This window comes from Monodon monoceros, unplaced genomic scaffold (genome assembly GCF_005190385.1).
Source record: "Monodon monoceros isolate NGI ecotype Baffin Bay Population unplaced genomic scaffold, NGI_Narwhal_1 Super_Scaffold_7, whole genome shotgun sequence".
NCBI lineage: Eukaryota > Metazoa > Chordata > Mammalia > Artiodactyla > Monodontidae > Monodon > Monodon monoceros.
In genome coordinates this window covers 14,769,204-14,787,641 of record NW_021703784.1, presented here as the reverse complement: position 1 = coordinate 14,787,641, position 18,438 = coordinate 14,769,204, and the positions used below count along the sequence as shown (strand labels likewise).

General features: G+C 56.0%; 1 protein-coding gene across 17 annotated transcripts in view; it reads left to right on the top strand.

The window, feature by feature from the left end:
• The window catches only part of CEP164 (centrosomal protein 164), a 71,021-nt gene extending 55,593 nt beyond the window's left edge, over positions 1 to 15,428 (top strand). For 9 of the 17 annotated variants that reach the window (XM_029207635.1, XM_029207632.1, XM_029207641.1 and 6 more), the window contains 18 exons: positions 2,418 to 2,549; positions 2,642 to 2,858; positions 3,727 to 3,804; positions 4,023 to 4,154; positions 4,516 to 4,638; positions 5,803 to 5,946; positions 6,385 to 6,468; positions 6,589 to 6,657; positions 6,993 to 7,171; positions 7,516 to 7,642; positions 8,004 to 8,071; positions 8,544 to 8,751; positions 9,744 to 9,851; positions 10,487 to 10,601; positions 11,052 to 11,396; positions 12,161 to 12,227; positions 12,978 to 13,100; positions 13,256 to 13,352. In XM_029207635.1, the coding sequence (XP_029063468.1) occupies positions 2,418 to 2,549; positions 2,642 to 2,858; positions 3,727 to 3,804; positions 4,023 to 4,154; positions 4,516 to 4,638; positions 5,803 to 5,946; positions 6,385 to 6,468; positions 6,589 to 6,657; positions 6,993 to 7,171; positions 7,516 to 7,642; positions 8,004 to 8,071; positions 8,544 to 8,751; positions 9,744 to 9,851; positions 10,487 to 10,601; positions 11,052 to 11,396; positions 12,161 to 12,227; positions 12,978 to 13,100; positions 13,256 to 13,352 (2,416 nt within the window). Of the gene's footprint in view, positions 1 to 2,417; positions 2,550 to 2,641; positions 2,859 to 3,726; positions 3,805 to 4,022; positions 4,155 to 4,515; positions 4,639 to 5,802; positions 5,947 to 6,384; positions 6,469 to 6,588; positions 6,658 to 6,992; positions 7,172 to 7,515; positions 7,643 to 8,003; positions 8,072 to 8,543; positions 8,752 to 9,743; positions 9,852 to 10,486; positions 10,602 to 11,051; positions 11,397 to 12,160; positions 12,228 to 12,732; positions 13,101 to 13,251 lie in introns of all 17 variants that reach the window. The other 8 variants (XR_003791408.1, XR_003791407.1, XM_029207634.1 and 5 more) reach the window with 6 other exon arrangements.
• The last annotated feature ends 3,010 nt before the right edge of the window (positions 15,429 to 18,438 follow it).

Here is an 18,438-nt window from a genome sequence, read left to right as displayed (position 1 = left end):
AATATATTTCACTTACTTAGCAATTAAACTAAAGGCTAAATCTTGTCCTCTTGGACAGAACATCCGAAAGTGCTAGAGACTTTCTATTTTTCTATCATATGTAGCAAAGACTTATAAAAATATTTATGCTTAATTTAGAGAAACTAACAAAGCCAACAGCCAACTACCCAGAGGGTTGGGGACAGTCTCTCTCATTAGCCCAACACAGGATCTACTGACCCTGGGTCCATCCTTATGTCACCCCTCCTGGGTCCCCAGCCAGGGTGCATCCCAGAGAACAGATCTTCCCACAGCATCTTCCTCTTCCAGCCAACTGAAACTTGGGGCGGGGGCCCACCCAAACAGGGTGCAACTCAGCTCACCTTGAGAGACAGTGCCTGGGAGGAAATCCCCGTGGTGTCTCCCTGCCCACCTACCAGGCTCCTCTCTCTTCCCAGTCACCCTCAGCTGGGCTGACTGTGCCTTTTGTCCCTCCCCAAACCCCCCAACTGCAGAGGGGGCCTCCCAGAGACCTCTTAAGTCGTGGTGAAAACCAGCCTGCCAAAAGTGTCCGACTCAGGGCCTGAAACACAGTAGTTGCTCAATAAATGATGGCTCTTGATTGTAAATATTTTCAGTCGAAATCAGTACAGTGTCAGCGGTCTTGACTAAGTGGTTTCTCTGTGGGCAGTGCCTTGCCTGGCTGTCTTCCAAGTAGTTTATCACGAGAACCCTGTTTCTGTTTACGTGTGAGCCTTTCTGAGGGGTGGCGCCTCCTCTGCTGGGAAACTGCCACTTGGTAGAAATTTCTGGAAACCCCAGCTGACCTTGTAGCAAATATTTCTCGAATGAGAAAGCAGGCAGTAAGGCAGACAGGCTAACTCTCAGTTTCTTTAGTTACAAAACAAGGAGATTGAGTTTAGTTGTAAGATGAAGAGAGAGAGTTGTAAAATGCAGGACTTAACCTCTAAAGACCTTTCCAGCTCTGCCATTCTGCGGTGCTACGTGTAACATTTGGCCACGGGATGAAGAGAAAGGGTTTCTGGGGAATCTAGAAGGAAGGCTTTTTACTTCACTCAAATTTTCTGTCATCATGGAAGAGAGCAGTGGTGCTGATAACTTAAAATAGGAAATGAACCTAAATCTTTTCTGGCTTTGGAATTCACTCCAGAAGCTTTTCAAAGAAATTGTCTTCTGAATCGTGCACAGCACCCAGCCCCTGGTCACGTGGGGGCCGCAGGAGGGTTGTCTGCTTGGGATGAGAAGGTTACTATCGTTAGTCTGCAAGCAAGATACCCCTCATAGATAATCAAAGCTTGCTTATAGTTTAGGCCTGGGTGATACTGTTCAAATTCAACAAACATGCATTGAGTACCTACGTCATATCTGTTACTGTGTTTGGCACTTAGGATAAAACAGGTTTTAAGACAAGACTCTTTCTCTGGAGAAGCTCCCAGGCTTGTAAGGAAAACACACATACAAAAGATTAATTAATTATGGTGCAGTGTGATGCGTGGCACCGAGCGGCATGGTTAAGAAAGGTCCTCATATAAAGTGTGTTGGGAGCAGAAAGGTAATTGATGAACTTGGAAAGACTTCTCTGAGGGGAGGGAGCTGGGTGTTGAACAAGGAACATGGGTTCATCAGGTAGGAAAGGGGATTCTAGATGGGGGAACCAGCATGAACAAAGGCCAAGAGGCAGGGAATAGTGTAGTGGGGTTTAGAGGGGGTGGCTCATCTGCTGTGGCCAGAGCTGGGCTGGAGTCAGACTGGATCCCACCTTGAGTGAACGCCACCGAGGTGAACCTGGAGGCCGAGGGGAGCCTTTGGCAGAAATGCTGTGCTGGGATCATGGAGCCTGTAATCTGCTTCCGGCAGCAAAGAGCAGGTGGTTCATAGCCCCTCTAACCTGGGGAGGTATTAGAGGGAGGCAGCAGGACCCAGAGGCTGAGGTTAGACTCGTCTTTAAGACTTAGGAAGCTTCGGACTTCCCTGGTGGTGCAGTGGTTAAGAATCCGCCTGCCAATGCAGGGGACACAGGTTTGAGCCCTGGTCCGGGAAGATCCCACATGCCGTGGAGCAACTAAGCCCGTGCGCCACAACTACTGAGCCCACGTGCCATAACTACTGAAGCCTGCATGTCTAGAGCCCGTGCTCTGCAACAAGAGAAGCCACTGCAATGAGAAGCCCGCGCGCCGCAACGAAAAGTAGCCCCCGCTCGCTGCAGCTAGAGAAAGCTCGCACACAGCAACAAAGACCCAAGGCAGCCAAAAATAAATAATGAATAAAAAATAAAATTAAAAAAAAAAAAAAAAAAAGACTTAGGAAGCTTCACAGGCAGGCTACGGGCTTTTGGAGGCCGAGAGCCAGGGGTTATGCCTAAAAGAGGGAAGGCCTTGTGGTCCCGCCAACAAACTTGCCTTTCCTTTGCTTCACAGTTCCCTGACGGAGCAGCTGCAGAGAGCCACCGAGGAAGAGGAGAGCCTGGTGAGAGAGCAGGAGGGCCAGAGTCTGTCCCGGCTCTGCGGCCAGGTGCAGTGCAGCGTGGAAGCGGATGAGGACCAAATCAGGTGAGTGCGGGCTGTGGGCTGCCCGGCCCCCTGGAGGTCCACCCCCGCCTCCCCCAGTGCCCAGGCCCATCCCCACCCGCTTGTCTGCCCAGGGCCGAGCACGAGGCTTCCCTGCAGAGGCTGCGAGAAGAGCTGGAGTCTCTACAGAAGGCTGAGAGGGCCAGCTTGGAAGAGAGAAACAGGCAGACGCTGGAGCGTCTCAGGGAAGACATGGAGGCTTCGGAGAAGAGAGAGCAGGCCGCCCTGAACACGGAGAAGGAGAAGGCCTTGCAGCAGCTGAGGGAGCAGCTGGAAGGGGAGAGGAAAGACGTGAGCGCCCCCCTCCCCACCCCAGTGTGATCCTGAGCTGCCTGGGGAGGAACTGAGCGCTGAGGAAGAGGAAGCGCCAGCCTTGGGGCGCAGGGTGGGGAGCCAGGTGGAGAACAGGTGTCTGCGTGGATGGGCAACGAGATGTTGGGCCGGCTGTCTGGGCCCGTGTGGACCTGGCCTGTGGATTTGGGAAGATTTCATGACTGAAAGAACTTAAACCAGACCAGAGCTCTTGAGACAAAGGGGCCTTGTCCTTGTCCCTGAGGGGCAGCTGTGAGGACCTCGCGTTTCTTTCCTTTCCTCCCCTGCCTCAGAGTGAGAGGCTAGCCCGCTCAGAGGAATTTTTTCTCCTTTGTCCTTACTCCCTGTCCCTCCAGTCCAGTGGGTCTGTCTCTAGGTAAGAGGCTGAAGTAGGTAATAGGCCACATGGAACTTTTGTTTTCTTTTGGTGATGGATGGAGTTTCAGCTCTCAGGCCCAGGGTGTCTGCAGCGAGGCGTGGGGGGTGTGGGGACATCATTGTACTGCACGTGCTCTGGGAGGTGGTGCTGAGACATGCAGGCCTCCCTGCCTGGTGCTTATGCACAGGCAGGAGTGTTGCCTATGTACCGGTGGCCTAGAGGCAGGGGAATGGAAGCCGTGACCGAGCCTTACTGAAAGGCCCCTCCGCTCTGGCGTTCACGTCCCTGTTCGTTTGCGAGGTGCAGACTTGAGGGACAGTTATTTCGGAGGAACAAAGATGTGCCTGCGGTTCCCCTTGAGTGCTTAGCTCGAGAGGCATTGGGGGTGGTCTTCTGGCTCTTCCTCGTCTCAGGTCAGAGCCCGGACAGCCTGCCCTGCGTCCTCACAGGCCCTCTGTTCTGCCCCAGGCGGTGGCAGCGCTGGAGAGGGAGCACAGAGAGGAGCTGGAGCGGCTCTCTTCCTCGCTGGAGGCCAAGCACAGGGAGGTGAGGGGCGGTGGCCCTGGCCGGCGGGGCAGACCCTGGGCATCCTGGGGTGTGAGCCGCGGGAAACCCATCACCCACACCCCGTCCCCTAGGGAGGGAGTCTCCCTCTCCTGCAGCCCCCGGGGGGATGGGTGCTGGGACCCTGGGAAGCGAGTCCCCCGCGGCCACTCTGCAGCGCTCTCTGCGGGTCACGCTCCCCTGTGTGGGTGCCTCCTCAGGTGGTCTCCAGCCTCCAGAAGAAGATGGAGGAAGCTCATCAGAAAGAGGAGGCCCAGCTGCAGGAGAGCCTTGGGCGGGCGGAGCAGAGAGCTCATCAGAAAGCTTACCACGTTCTCGAGTACGAGCAAGAGGTGAGTGCTGGTCTGCTCCTTCGACTCTGTGTACCTGTCGTGGACACTCTGACGGTCGGCCGAGCCATCCTGGCCCAGGGGTCCTCTGCTTTGCTTTGGACAGCTCAGCTGGGGTCAGGGCTTCAGGGTCCGTTTTCATGCCTTAGTTCCCTGGAGGCCAAGTGCTTCTCCACCCCCATGCCCTATATGTGAGGAGGAGGGCGTGCTGGGTGTGGCCGTGTGTATGTCACCTGACGTGTGCACGTGGGGACATTGGGGAGGTTGTGTCACATGTGTGTATGAGTCCCTTCAAGTGCTTCAGTCCCCGGGTGCTGCTCCAGCCTCAGTCCTGCATGTCGCATCCCTGCCGCCTGCCCTGCAGCTCAGTGGCCTCCTGAGAGAGAAGCGCCAGGAGGTGGAGAGGGAACACGAGAGGAAGATGGACAAGATGAAGGAGGAGCATCAGCAAGTGGTGGCTGAGGCCAGGGAGCAGTATGAAGCCGAGGTGACCCCGCCACGCTCCCTGGCACGTGCGTGTGCGTGCACACGCGCGCACACACACACACACACACACACCCCGGGGTCATTCCCAGCTGGCCGGAGGGCCTGGGAAGGGGACCACCTGTGGTCGGGGATGGTGGGAGGCTTTCTTTCCTGGCACCCTGCGATGGTGAGATCGTGTTTTGCCTTTTTACTAAAGCATTAGGTGAGGAGCGATTCCTCCCCATCAGCAGGCTGCACTTGGCTCTCATATTGATAATAGCTGACGTGTATTGAGCTTGTGCGACGTGTCGGGCACTGTCCTAAGCTCTTTATGTATATTACCTCATTTAGTCCTCACCACACCCTTAGGGGGTTCATACTATCATTATCTCTATTTTAAAAAGAGGGAACTGAGACTTGGGGAGTGTAAGCAACTCTCCCAAGCCCACCCTGGCTAGTAGGTAGAGGAGCTAGGATTCAAGCCAGAATGTCTGACTCCAAAGTCTTCAATTTTAACCACCCAACACCGTGCCACCAGGGTTAATAGAAATTCCAGGACACCACGAAATAGACTGGCAAGAGCCACCCAATATTTAGATATTACCTGCCCAACTTCAGCCTTCGGTGGGAACGTTCAGTGACTTAAGTGGACCCATGCCGGCTTGCTCACGTTGGGGGTGGACGACGGGTAGGGCTGGTGGCTGACTTTAGCCCAGAGCCAGGCCTCTACCCAGGGTTTCTAGGCTACTCCTCCAGTAACTGGAACCGGTATCCCAGACTCTTTGCACCAGGGCAGAAATAGCGGCCCATCGTGGTGAAATGTAGTTGACTCCCTTCCCAAACCAGTTCTGCCCTTGCTGAGGAAGAGTGAGAATTTAGTAGGGATCTCTCTTCCCTTAAGGAACGAAGGCTGTACGTGCAGGGGTGGTGGGAGAGGCCGGCTTCCACCCAGGGATTTCTCAGCACGTCTGACCAGCATTGTTTCAGCAGCAGAGAGCCAGGGTGCAGGCTTTCTGGGGGCGGGACCTCGCCGTCCTCAGTGCTCTCCTGCTCTTCTCCAAGAGCCGGCCTTAGAGGCCTGTTGGGGTCCCTGATGGCACTGACCCAAGGCTGCAGGGTGGGCTGTGGTTTTAGGGGTGGGAGGGGCGGCTGTGGTTTCCCACCGGCGGCCCCACCGTCCATGCAGGAGAGGAAGCAGCGGGCCGAACTCCTGGGGCACCTGACGGGAGAGTTGGAGCGCCTGCGCAGGGCCCATGAGCGGGAGTTGGAGACAGTGAGGCAGGAGCAGGACCGGCAGCTCGAGGACCTGCGGCGGCGGCCCCGGGAGCAGGTGGGGGCCCCGGACGGACGGTCGCTTGGGGCCCGCCCTGCCCGACCCCTCCACCCCGGGTAGAAAAGTGCTGGGGGCCGGCACTGCAGCAGCAGCGGACGGAGCCTGACAGCTTCAGGGGTGGGGGTCTCTCGCTGGCCATGCGCAAGCTGGGGCATCCTTGCGCTTTTGTTTTCTGGGCCAGGGAGCATCCCCAGGACTAGAGGCGGAGGTGAGCAGCCCCGGGCCTCGGGGTTGGCACCTTTGCCTCTCCTCGCCCCCGCTGAAATAGACGAGAGGTGGTGCTCTGCTGGGAGGCCGTGGGGGCAAGTGGGGGAAGCTAGCCCAGCTTGGAGCAGGCGGTGTGGGGTGGTAGGTCACAAACCCCTCCTGCCGCTCAGCACGTGTCTGTGCTCTTGCTACGCTCACGGCTTTCTCTCCACCTACACTTCTGTGCAGGAAAGGAAACTCCAAGATTTAGAGGTGGAGCTTGAAACCAGAACCAAGGATGTCAAGGCCAGATTGGCTCAGCTGGATGTCCAGGTGCGGGAGCGGGGGTGGAGGACAGGTTCTCGGGGACCCTGGACCTTGGAGTCAGCTTCCCCGGGAGAGGACCCGGGGCCCGGAGATGGCCAAATGGCTGGTCCTCTCCTTCGCCCGCAGGAGGAGGCCGCCCGGAAGGAGAAGCAGCAGCTCCTCGATGTGCAGAGGCAGTTTGCGTTGGAGCGTGAGGTTTGTCGGCCTCTCCTGTCCTCTCTATCTCCCCTATTCCACTTCCTTCCCTCCCCCACCCCTTTGTTCACCGGATCTGTCCACGGAATTGGGTTCCAGACTATGTTGGCTGCTATTGCACAGATGGCCCCAGCGTGTGGGACCAGCTCAGGAGCCGCCGGGGGTGGGCCCGGTGGGGGACACTGCCACTGACGGCAGACACAGGCCTTCAGTGTGCCTGGTTCCATCCTCTCCCCATTGCTCTTCCCTGTTGTCTGGTGCTGCCCGCTCCCTGCCTGCCCCGCCCCCCCACCCCCCATGTCTCTGGGTGTGTCTCTCTTTCCTCCTGCCCCCAGGAAGCCGCAGCCACCCGTCAGCACCTGGAGGAGGCAAAGAAGGAGCACAGCCACCTGCTGGAGTCAAACCGGCAGCTCCGAAGAATCCTCGAGGAGCTTCAGGCCCGCAAGTTGGAGCTGGAGTCCCAGGTGGATTTGCTGCAGACCCAGAGTCAGAGGCTGCAGAAGCATGTCAGGTGGTCTGTACCCCTGCATTTAGCCACCCCTACTGCCTCTCGCCTGCCCTCTGACGTCTGCTGCTCATGGGCCCTGTCTACTCACGGCCCAGTTAACAGGCAGAGGTGGGGCCAGGTGGAGGGGCTGCATTTTGTGGAGAGTTGGGGCTGTGAGTAGCCGGGGGTCCCTGGTTCTACTGTTCATGCCCCAGCTCTGCCTCCAGGGTCTTTGACAGGAGTGAAGGGATGGAGATGGTTCTCCCCCTTCCCCCCAGGAGTCTTGACAGCGTGCTGCCTGGTCTGCTTCGTCATGTGACCCTGCCTCCCCCCCCCTCCCCCCACCTCCCCCCCCTCGTCTCCCACCACAGTGACCTGGAGGCCAAAGCTCAGAGGAAGCAGGACTTGCTGAAAGAGCTGGCGGTAGAAGAGAGTAACGCTTCCCCACGTTTTGAGCCTGATCTCCACATTGAGGACCTGAGGAAATCCCTTGGGACGGTGAGCTTTTCTGTGCCTTGGGAGGGTCAGGGTGGCTGGGCTAGGGCAAGGCTCCAGGCACCAGGAGGGGGCGGGCCTCCAAGAGTGCGCCGGGAGGGGGTGGGGCACCGGGGCGTGGGGCTCCAGGAGGACTCTGGGCTCCTGGAGGGGTCCTGGCTCTGTTCTGCATAGAACCTTGGTCTCCTATTCTTATCATTCCTAGTCCCCTTCTCCATCAGTCAGATTATATCTGTAAGAGAATAGTCCAGCGGCTGGCAGAACCATTTCTGTGTCTGGGCCACTAGGAGGGACTTTGGGGTCCTTGGAGCCTATAGTGTATCTGATGTTACCTTCAATGGGCCTTTTCTACTGTGTGTCCTAGAACCAGACTAAAGAGGTATCCTTTTCCCTCTCCCAGAGCAAGGAGGAGACCGACTTGTCCTTGGACAGGTGAGTTCCAATAACCTGTCTTATTTTGCATTGAGGATGCCAGGAAGGGGTAAGTGAGTGCCTGCGTCACAGAGCCGGGGTGGACTGAAACGTGACGGTGGTCGCCAGTGGGGCTCGGTTCAGGGAAGGGGCCCTGGGTGCCTGAGGAATCGTCTCTGACAAGCCAAGAAGGTGCCCATGGTGATCTCTGGCATCTGCTGACCTCTGCTTGTGGGTCAGGCTGATGGGAGTGTCTAGCCACCTCTGGAGGCCTCAGGCACGTTCCCTTTCATAGTCAGGGTGGGAGGACTCAGCGCAGCACGTGCCCCGCGCTCTGTGGGTATTTAGTGGCGATGTCCCCGCACTCTGCCCGGCCCCAGCACCGCAGTCTGTGCTCAGGATGGGCATCTGCTCGGGAAGTGGTTGTGACCCACAGCAGGGGTTCTCAGAGAGTGTGTTTCCCCCTCCAACCCCCCGCCCTGTCCCCCCGCAGCGCCCGGCACTACCTCTCTGCCGAGGGGGTAGCTCTCCGCAGCGCCAAGGAGTTCCTGGTCCGGCAGACGCGCTCCATGCGGAGGCGGCAGACAGCTCTGAAGGCTGCCCAGCAGCACTGGCGCCACGAGCTGGCCAGCGCTCAGGAGGCGGCCAAGGACCCGCCAGGCACCAAGGCCCTGGAGGACATGTGCAAGGACCTGGAGGAGGTCAGGAGCCCGGGGGAGGCCTGGGGCAGCCGGCGGCACTCCCTTTGGGCTCGCCCTCAGTTGAGCATTCTGGGGACTACACGAGAGTGGTCACATGGGCCTTGGGGTCACTGGACAAGTCTAGGGAGACCAGACAGGAGATACAGGATAAGATCTCCAAGAGGATGGAAGCTTCCTTACATTTACGTGCCAGTGCAGTGTGTGGAATGCTTTCTCTAATAGGAAGTCATTTGGGCCTCACAGTATCCATAGATGATGTGCAAGGTAGTAGTGGTATTCCCATTTTCTAGGGGAAGAGGAGAGACATTCCACAGTGCTTGGCCATTCCATCACACTCAAGACTTCACTCAGAAGTGAAAATCTTTTGAGCACACTTGGCATAAGCTTGAGTTACTTCTCTGTTTTCCTTCTCTGAGACCCTCATTTGCGATGAAACGTCAGAGACGCTGTGGTTATTATCAGTGGGATCACAGCTCTCTCTGCCATTCGGGGGTCTTGGCAGACGGTCATACCTGGTCCCGTAGAATTCTGAGGGTGCTCAGAGCTGGTGAGTGAGCTGTGGCCCCTAAGCCTGGCTGGGGGGCGGCAGAGGGCAAGAGGCTGGTCCCGATAGAGGGGCAGCCTTCCCAGGGACATCTGCATGCCACCCCCAGGCCGTGTCATTGCTCTGCTGAATCCCTCCTGCTGTTGCCGCTGATAGTATTGGTGGTTGGAGCAGTGATAATAATAAGCATTTGGTTAACAGTAACCATTTGAGAATTTATTAGGAGTGGGCATAGTGGAGGGCACGTAGCATACTCTATCTCTTCTAATCCTCACAACCCTCTGAGAAGGAGTATTTCTGTTTTTTAGATGAATATCCAGACTGAGAGTTCAGTGATTTGTTCAAGATCACCCAGATCAGCCAGCCTACAAACGGCAGAGCTGGGCCTCCGGCATCTGCCTGGGTGGTTAGTCACCGTCTTTCTCCTCCCCTTTCTTCGTGGCTGCAGGAGACCAGGCACCTGGATGAGATGAAGTCAGCCATGCGGAAAGGCCACGACCCGCTGAAGAAAAAGGAGGAGAAGCTGCATCAGCTGGAGTCTTCTCTCTGGGACGAGGTGCAGCCCAGTTTCTGCCGTGGCCTCCCTCCTCTATTCCTGGGATTCGGTTGGGTTCTTTGGTCCTGTGTCGGGACAGCTGGGCTGCTAGGGCCCAGGATTGGCAGTAGGCTTAGGGCTTCTGGGCTGGTGAAAACAGCAGTGGCTTCAGCTTTGAATTTGTTGAACACATCTGGGGCTTTGGATCTCTGTGCTGAGTGGTCCTGAGCAGACCCGGAGCCTCTTGCTGAAGGTTCTTGGGAGGGGACTGGCCCCTGCCCTGGTGCCCGAGGAGAAGTTTGCCCCGGGTGTCAGGAATAGAGGCTCCTAGAAGGGTTCCCTACCTTCCCTGGGGCCTTGTAGCCTTACCCCCAGATGCCAGAGGTGTAGGTACAACAGGAGGGAAGCTTAGGTGGAGAGACACCATGGGGAGTGTTTACCGGGGGGGGGAAGGGCTGGGGTCTGCCTGGTCCTGGTGGCCCTACTGCCCTATCTTCGGTGGCTGAGTTCTCTTAGCCTCGCCTGTAAGGCAGCCTATATGACGTGCCTCTCCTAGAACTTTGGGCCCAGAGAGCCTACCCACCAAGTCCTCAGGTGTCACGAGGGCAGTGGGCAGAAAGCACAGGGCAAGTCCTTACCGCCGCTTCACCCACCAGGCTTCAGGCGAAGACACTCTGAGAGGACCCCCCACCAAGAAGGTGGTGACCTTTGACCTCAGCGACCTGGAAGACGGGAGCAGTGACAGTTCCGAATCCTGCGCCCTGCCTCACAGTGAGTGGGGTATCCATGGGGAACGGAGGGGCTGCACCTGTGGGGTGCACTGCACCCTCCGGGGGCCAGTGTCTGGAGCAGGTGCTTGGGCAGGAGTGAGCCTCTGGGTTTCCCAGCACACTGGGCCCAGAGGCTCAGGGGAAGCCTTCTGATCGTGCAGGGTCCTCACAGTGAGACAGGGGTCCCTCCTGGTGCCGTCCCCGGCCCCCCGGGGAGGCTCTTCTCCCTCTGCAGCTGTGGCCTACAAAGGGGTGGCAGCCCTCACCCTGGGGATGCTCTTTCTCTCGGCCAGCTTCCTGTCTGGAACACAGAAGCCCTGGGGCTTTTGTTGGGAGGAACGGGGAAAGGGTGGGGATGTGGGCCAGTAGGATGCACAGTGCCAGCTTGGCCTGGGCCATTCCAGGGCCCCGAGCCCGAGTCCTGCCCCACCCTCTGCCTCTTCCCTTTCAGTCGGCCCGACCCCGAGTCCCACTTTCCCCAACAAGATCCACTACCTGAGCAGCTCCCTGCAGCGGATCAGCGGCCAGCTCAACGGTGTCCTCAGCGTGCTGGGCAGCCTTAACACCCAGCCTCCGCCGCTTTTCGCCTCCACACCCTCACCGCTCCCCACCCAGGCCTCCAGGAGCACCCCCGCTCCCTCCTACCCCTCCCTGGTGCGGGTCTCAGCCTCATCCCCGGCTCCACCCACGTCCACCCAGTGGGCCTGGGACCCAGAGCTGGGCCCCCGGCTCTCCTCCTCCGTGGCTCAGACTGTGGACGACTTCCTGGTGGAGAAGTGGCGCAAGTATTTTCCAAGTAAGCCTCCCTCTAGGCCATGTGTGGTTCTGGGTTCAGCCTCCCTGCCTTCCTCCTCTGCCCCCAACTTTGGCATGGCCCATTGACTCCGTGGTGGGTGCCTGAGAGGACCTTGCTGCTCGCCCTGTGGCTGGAGGCCCTATGTGTCTTGACGGTTTACCGGATGGGGCCTTTACGATGGATGCTAGAGCTCAGCCGAACCTAGGAGGTCACTGTTGTCAGTGTCATGATCGCTGCCATCTTGTGTGTTTTATATATTATGGCCAGGCATTTTATATATGGTTTTTCATTTAGTCCTTATATTAATCCTCTGAGGTTATAATATTTATTCCCATTTTACAGATAGGGAAACTGAGACTCAGAGGTTAAGTATTGAAAATATGCTCCAGGGTACCCAGGGTAGTGAGCAACAGACTGGGTTTTGACCCCATGTCTGTGTGACTCCAGGGTTCATGACCCCTTGGCTGTATGTGGCCTCCCCTGGTCTCATAACCCTGCTAAGGAATGTGAAAAGCCATAAAAACAGCTATTTGAAGGAAAAAGTTCGTCTCCTTATCCCGGCCCAAATTGAAAATAATTTCAGTTTTAGAAATAAAATAAATAGGACCATTCCTGGCCATCCTCTGTCTCTCACCTCCAACCACAGAAGCTTCTCCTGTTTTTGTTTGGGGGCAGTGCCTTTGCAGCTTCTCGGGGAAGGCAGGAGGGGGCTGGCTCAGATGAACCGCTGCCCATTTCTGAACGCTTTCCTCCCACTTTTCCAGCTGGCATCCCGTTCCTCAGCAGTGGCCCTGCCCCCCTGGAAAACAGGCTGGGGTATGTGTCTGCCAGGTAAGCCTCCCTGTGGGCTCAGGGTGGAGCCACACCATTCAGCTGCTCGCTGCAGCTCCCTGGGCAGGTGGGACCTGGGAGGGGACCAGAACTCCTTGTAACATCACCCAGAGCAGTTAGGCAGGTCCCCAGGCCACGAAGCTGCCTGGGTCTGTGGTGCACCTCCGCAGCCAGCGAAAAGTCCCAACCGATGAGGTCCCAGCGGGGCCCGGCGGGCCTTACCTGATCCAGCCCTGTGAGGAAGCTGCCCTGTGGCACCTTGGGGAGAAATGGGCCCCTGGTGGGGCCCTGCCCCTTCCAGCCCTGGAGTGTGGCCTTCGTCTCTTGCCCTGAGCTCTCTGTCTGCATCACACGGCTCCCTTCTTCCCCCAGGCCCGCTGAGCAACATCTGGAGTGAGAGGGGGCGCCCTGTAGGGGGAGACAGATGGGCAATTATTGAAACCTGTTATTAGTTTCCTGTTCATCTTATTCCTTACCGCATGTAGCCCCTGATGTACCCCTGCAGGCCCCCGACCATAAGTGCAACCCCTCTCACCCTTTGGCCCACTTGGGAGCTGATGCTGGAAGGTTTGAGTCGATAGAGAGGAAGCTTTTGCAGATGAGATTGGCCGGGAACAGGCAGATGTGGGAGCCTCGCCGTCAGGAGCGTTCACCCTTTCGGGAACTGATGCTCCTCATCCCCGAGGGGCATTCTTGCCTTGCTCCAAGACCCCCCCTCTGGCACTCCTGCCTCCTCTGCCCTCCCCGCAGTGAGCAGCTCCGCCTCCTGCAGCGTCCCCCCTCCCAAGTCCCCGAGGCGGGCAGCACCAACTTCCAGGACATGATCGAGGCTCACCGCAAGTGGCTGGAACATTACAAGAATGACCCCAAGTTGTATCTTTTTAGCTGCTCTCCCAACCCCGATCCCTTCTTGCTGTAACTGCCAAGGTGTGTGGGCCCTCGGGGTGCAAGGAGGACCCCGTTGGGCCTGTGACCCTTCCCCAGGCGTGCTCAGCTGACTGCAGAGTTTTCCTTCACCTTGTGGCCAGACATCTCTTCTCTTCGGTGCCCAAGCCAACGGCTGGTTCGGGTCTCCTGCAGCTGGGCCTGGATGAGAACAACAGACTGAAGGTGTATCACTACTGAGGCCCTGAGCCGGCAGGCAGCCTGGCCTCTCCTGCGTCCAGACCAAGTGTCCGAGTTGCTGCCTGCACTTCACTCCCTCTGATGATAAAGCGTTCTCCTGTCCCCTCTTTGCTGCTTGCCTCACTCAGAACCTAGAGGAACCACGGGGAACTGGTGGCATTGGCGGGGGTGGGGTGGGGGGAAGGATGGTATGACCAGAAACAGTAAGCCGCCGCCCCAGACCGTGTAACGCATCTCGGGCTGCCCTGTGTGACTCCTGCGGACTGGCAGCACTGACGTGGGGCAGCGGAGACAGGGGCACCTTCGCGAGAAGGTGGCACTGGAGGAGCTGCCTCCTTCCGAGGCCAGGGGACTCCTTTGGAGCGGAGTTGGCCTCTCGGACCTGCAGGGCCTGCTTGGCACTCCCAGGGTCACGTGTGTGGCCCTTAATTCGCCAGAACAAAGCCCCCCACAGCGTGTCTGTACCCTGGGACCAGGCCCCGTCTCTCTAATACCTCAGCCGTGTAGAGATCAGACTTTTTTAATGTCCCCTTTCTTGAGTGTTCTCCCTCCTTTTGACTCTCTCAGTATTGGGCCCAGAGCCCTGCGGGAGGTGGCTGGAGGCTGGGCCCGGAAGTTTTGCTGCCTGTCTTCCCTCTGCTGGCCCTGGGGCTGACCTCAGGAGCACCCCCACTTCCCCTTGCCCAGAGCATCCCAGCTAGATTCTCAGGGCTCAAGTACCCAACTATCAGGAAGCCAGCAAGCCATAGGAAAAGTCTGGGATGGCTCTGGTCCTCACCTTGGCTTTCTCTTCCCGGACCACTTTGGGTCTACACGTGGGTCATTTCTATCTGTCTTTTCCAGCTGTGCCACCGCCCACCCCATCCCCCTGCAGCCCCACCTCCCGTCAGTGGGCTCCTCGGGGAGACATGCAGGGGATGTTCAACGTCTGCCCCATTGTTTAAATACAATGCCCCCATTTTCCTTGTCTTGAAAGCCGTGGGGTTGCCCTTGCATCTCCAGTGCGTAGAAACCAACTCTCCACCATCCCACCCTCGTTCCTCCGTCATGGGGTAAGAACCTAAGATCTCATACGTTACGAGCAACTCTGGTGACAATCCTGTGCTTTTTACGTCAGTTAAATCGCGGCAGGTCCAGTCGCTACAAGGCAGTTGTGTGACTGTGTCTCCTTTTTGAAGGACTTTCCCGCCCTGTATTTTTAAGCAGGAGGCAAATTAATATTCACAGCACACTTAGGTATCGGATCTACTCAAACGACAAACCTGTGATGTAGATAGTTTTAGCTCCATTTCTGTGGATGAGAAAACCAAGCCTCAGAGATCTTTAAGTGCCTGAGGTCCTGGAGAAAGCAGCTGAGTTCCCTATAAGCGCAGAGCCTCATACCCCATCACTGTGCCCTGAGAGCTCCCATCCCAGTGGGGAAGTGCCCCAGCCTCCCGACTCCGCCTACCGGCCCCGAGACTTACTGTGCCATTTCCCAAAGGCCACTCGTCGTCGCTTTCCGCATGCAGACGAATGAAAGGTAAGCCCCCTGAAGTCCTGGGCTGGCAAAGTTAGGTGAGTTTTTCCTGCTCCAGTGGTGTGAACAGCCTTCGTAGTCTTGGATTTGTAGCAACAAAATTGCTAGAAGAACCAACTGAGAATCAGGCCGTGTTTCATAGACTCGCAAAAGAAAACCGACTTAAAGACAACATACAAACGAACCCAGCCTCCTCTGTGTCCCAGCGTCCGAGCCGCTCTGAAGACGGGAAGGAGGAAGGCGCTGAGAGGAGCCTGCGGATGACTCGTGCAGCCCACTCAGATCTCACAGTGGAGGGAGCGGCCCAGAGAGATCACGGGAGAGGCCAAAGGTGCAGTCTGCGTGGCGGGGGCGGGACCAGATCTGAGCAGTCCTGACTCCTAGGCTGGGGCTTAAGGAAAGAGTATTTTTAAAAGGGTATTTATTTTGAATAGGCTCTGAGTTCACATGGCTCAATACTCAAATGGTACAAGAGTCAGCCCATCCGTGGGCCGTTTCCTCGAAGGTAACAAATATACCAGTTCTTTCTGGAGATTTTATGTAAATAAAAGAAAGAATGGAGACTGTTATGACTCTTCCCTTTTACTGGTGGAGTAAGGGTCATTCCTCCCGTGGGGATCAGACAGTTGCCCAAAGCTCTTCTGTAAGACATTCATTGCCTCTTAAGGGAGCAACGCTGAGCATGATAATAGCCCCCCCCCCCACCCCTGCAACACATAAAAACTTCCACACAGAATGGCAGTATGGGGGTGGGGAAATAACCCTGGCCTTAGGACACCTGGGTTTACTTCTCGCTCTGACATCTACAAGCTCTGCGACCTGAGCAAGTCCTTTCTGGGCCCATGTCTTCCCTGGTCAAAAGCTCGAAGCCCAAATCCACAGTCCAGGGACAAAGCAGGGTAGCTGCCTCAGATTCGGTGACTGAGGGCCCTGCCTTGGGTGGAGAGCTGCCCTCATCCAGAGAGGGACTGAATACGTCCAGTGCCTAATATAGGACTCAGGTGGGGAGGGGTGCTGGCAGGGGTTGTCCATACCTCCAGCAGCTTCTTTGGGGAAGTGATGGTTAAAAAAAATGGATCAAGTACCATCACCAGTGCTGATGAATTGGAACGTCTCCTTATTCCTCCTTGAAACTTCTGCATCTCCAACCTAGGCCCCCGGCCTCCCTGCTTAGCTTTGCCATCTCCAGCAGGTATGTAGACAGAGGGCCCAGTGAAGGGCAGTGTAACACCATTTGCCATCATGGAGGAGAGGGGCATCTACTCTTGGGGGGGGGGTCCCACTCAGGTTTAAAGGCAGTGGGGGTGTGAATCAAAGGTTCCCACTTTATCCTCCCTGTGCCTTGATTTTCACACCTGTAAAATGGGGTTAAGAGCGGTATCTAGCCCAACGTAATAACAAAAATACCAAACAACCCAATTGAAAAATAGGCAGAAGACCTAAATAGGCATTTCTCTAAAGAACACATACAGAGATGCTCATCATCACTAATTACTAGAGAAATGCAAATCAAAACTACAATGAGGTACCACCTCACACCAGTCAGAATGGCCATCATTAAAAAGTCTACAAACAATAAATGCTGGAGACGGTGTGGAGAAAAGGGAACCCTCCTACACAGTTGGTGGGAATGTAAATAGGTGCAGCCACTATGGAAAACAGTACGGAGGGTCCTCAAAAAACTAAAACTAGAGTTGCCATAGGATCCAGCAATCCCACTCCTGGGCATATATCTGTACAAAACTATAATTCAAAAAGACACATGCACCCCTATGTTCATAGCAGCACTATCCACAGTAGCCAAGACATAGAAACAACATGTCCATCAACAGATGAATGGATAAAGAAGATGTGGTACATATATACAATGGAATACTACTCAGCCATAAAAAAGAATGAAATAATGCCATTTGTAGCAACATGGATGGACCTAGAGATGATCATACTAAATATGAAACAGAAACAGACGCACAGGTAAAGAGAACAGACTTGTGGTGGCCAAGGGGGAGACGGGGTGGGGGAGGGATGGAGTAGGAGTTTGGGATTAGCGGATGCAAACTAGTATATATAGGATGGATAAACAGCAAGGTCCTACTGTATAGCAAAGGGAACTATATTCAGTATCCTGTGATAACCATAATGGAAGAGAATATGAAAAAGAATATATAACTGAATCACTTTGCTGTACAGCAGAAATTAACACAACATTGTAAATCAACTATACTTCAATAAAATTAAAAAAAAATTAAAGATGATTTAAAAATAGCAGTATCTAGCCCATAAAATGGTTATGAGGATTAAAGAAGTTAATCCATATAAAGTTCTCAGTGTTCAACATGCAGTAAGGGGAATGATGTCACCAAGACGGTGACATAGGGTGTTCCTGACTTTGCCCCCCACCACAAGAGCAACTAACAGCTATTCATGGACAAGACATTTCATTGAGAGAATCCTAGAACCCGGGAGCAAGGATGAAGCACCTTCTGTACCACAGAGATCCAGGCAGACCACACTGGGGGGCGGGGGTGGGAAGAGGGTAAGAGGAGCGGCTACACACTGACCACATTGCCCCTCCCCCAGGTCAGCACAGCCCGCCCCACACTGAGAGGTCTCCCTTGGGCCTATGGTTCCTCTAGAGGGAAAAGAGAGTCCAGGGGTGACATCCAGCACCCCCAGAGTTGTGGGTCACTTCATGGGAGCCCTGGTTTCACCCCCTTGGATTGCTGGGGACTCTGTGGGGCTCAACCACTGGGAATCTGATGGTGATGGAGAAGGGGGAGAGGCCTCCAGCACTGGGTCTTGGCAGACCAAATTCCCACTTGCAGAGCCCACGTAGTAGTCCCAACCTGTGTCTTTGCTCATTTGCAGAACAAGTCGATGGTGTAGTGTGACCAGGGAACTTGGTGGGGTGCAGGTCTGCACGACTCAGCTCCTCAAATGAGGAGTTCTGCAGTCCCTGGAGCCTGGTCGGCTCACTTCCAGGTAGAAGAGCTGAGTCGTAGCCCCACCAGCTGTGGTGTGCCTCCCAGCCCCTCTCAACCAGAAGGCCTCCTTGGGAAAATCTGGGAGTTGTCAGAAGTGGCCTCCCAGTCCCGCCCAGGCAGGAGAACAGACATAGCCCTACCAGCTGCAAGTTTGGCTCTTGGCCCATCTAACAGGAAGCATTGCTGAGAACACCTGGAAGCTGCTACGTAATCCTGCAATGCTTGAGTCCAGAGGCAGGGGGCAGAGCTGATCACCCCCAGAGCAAAGCCAGCAGCCCTGTTGGACCAGGGGACTTGGGGCACAGGTCAGCTTGAGTCAAGACCACAAAGAGCCTTAGTGGCCTTGGAGCTGTTCTCCCAGCTCCTGGGCAGAGAAACTAATTCATAGCCCCACTTATTGCTGAATACAGCCTTTAGCCCACCTGACCAGGGAACCCTCCCAGAGCACACGAGGAGCTGCACAGCCCATCCAACAGCCCTGCTTACAGTGGTACTAGGACAGAGAGCACAGCCTGTGGCTTTCCCTGTCTACAGAGCAAAACTGGTGGCCTCACCTGCAATGAGCCATGCAGGCCCTGGGTCG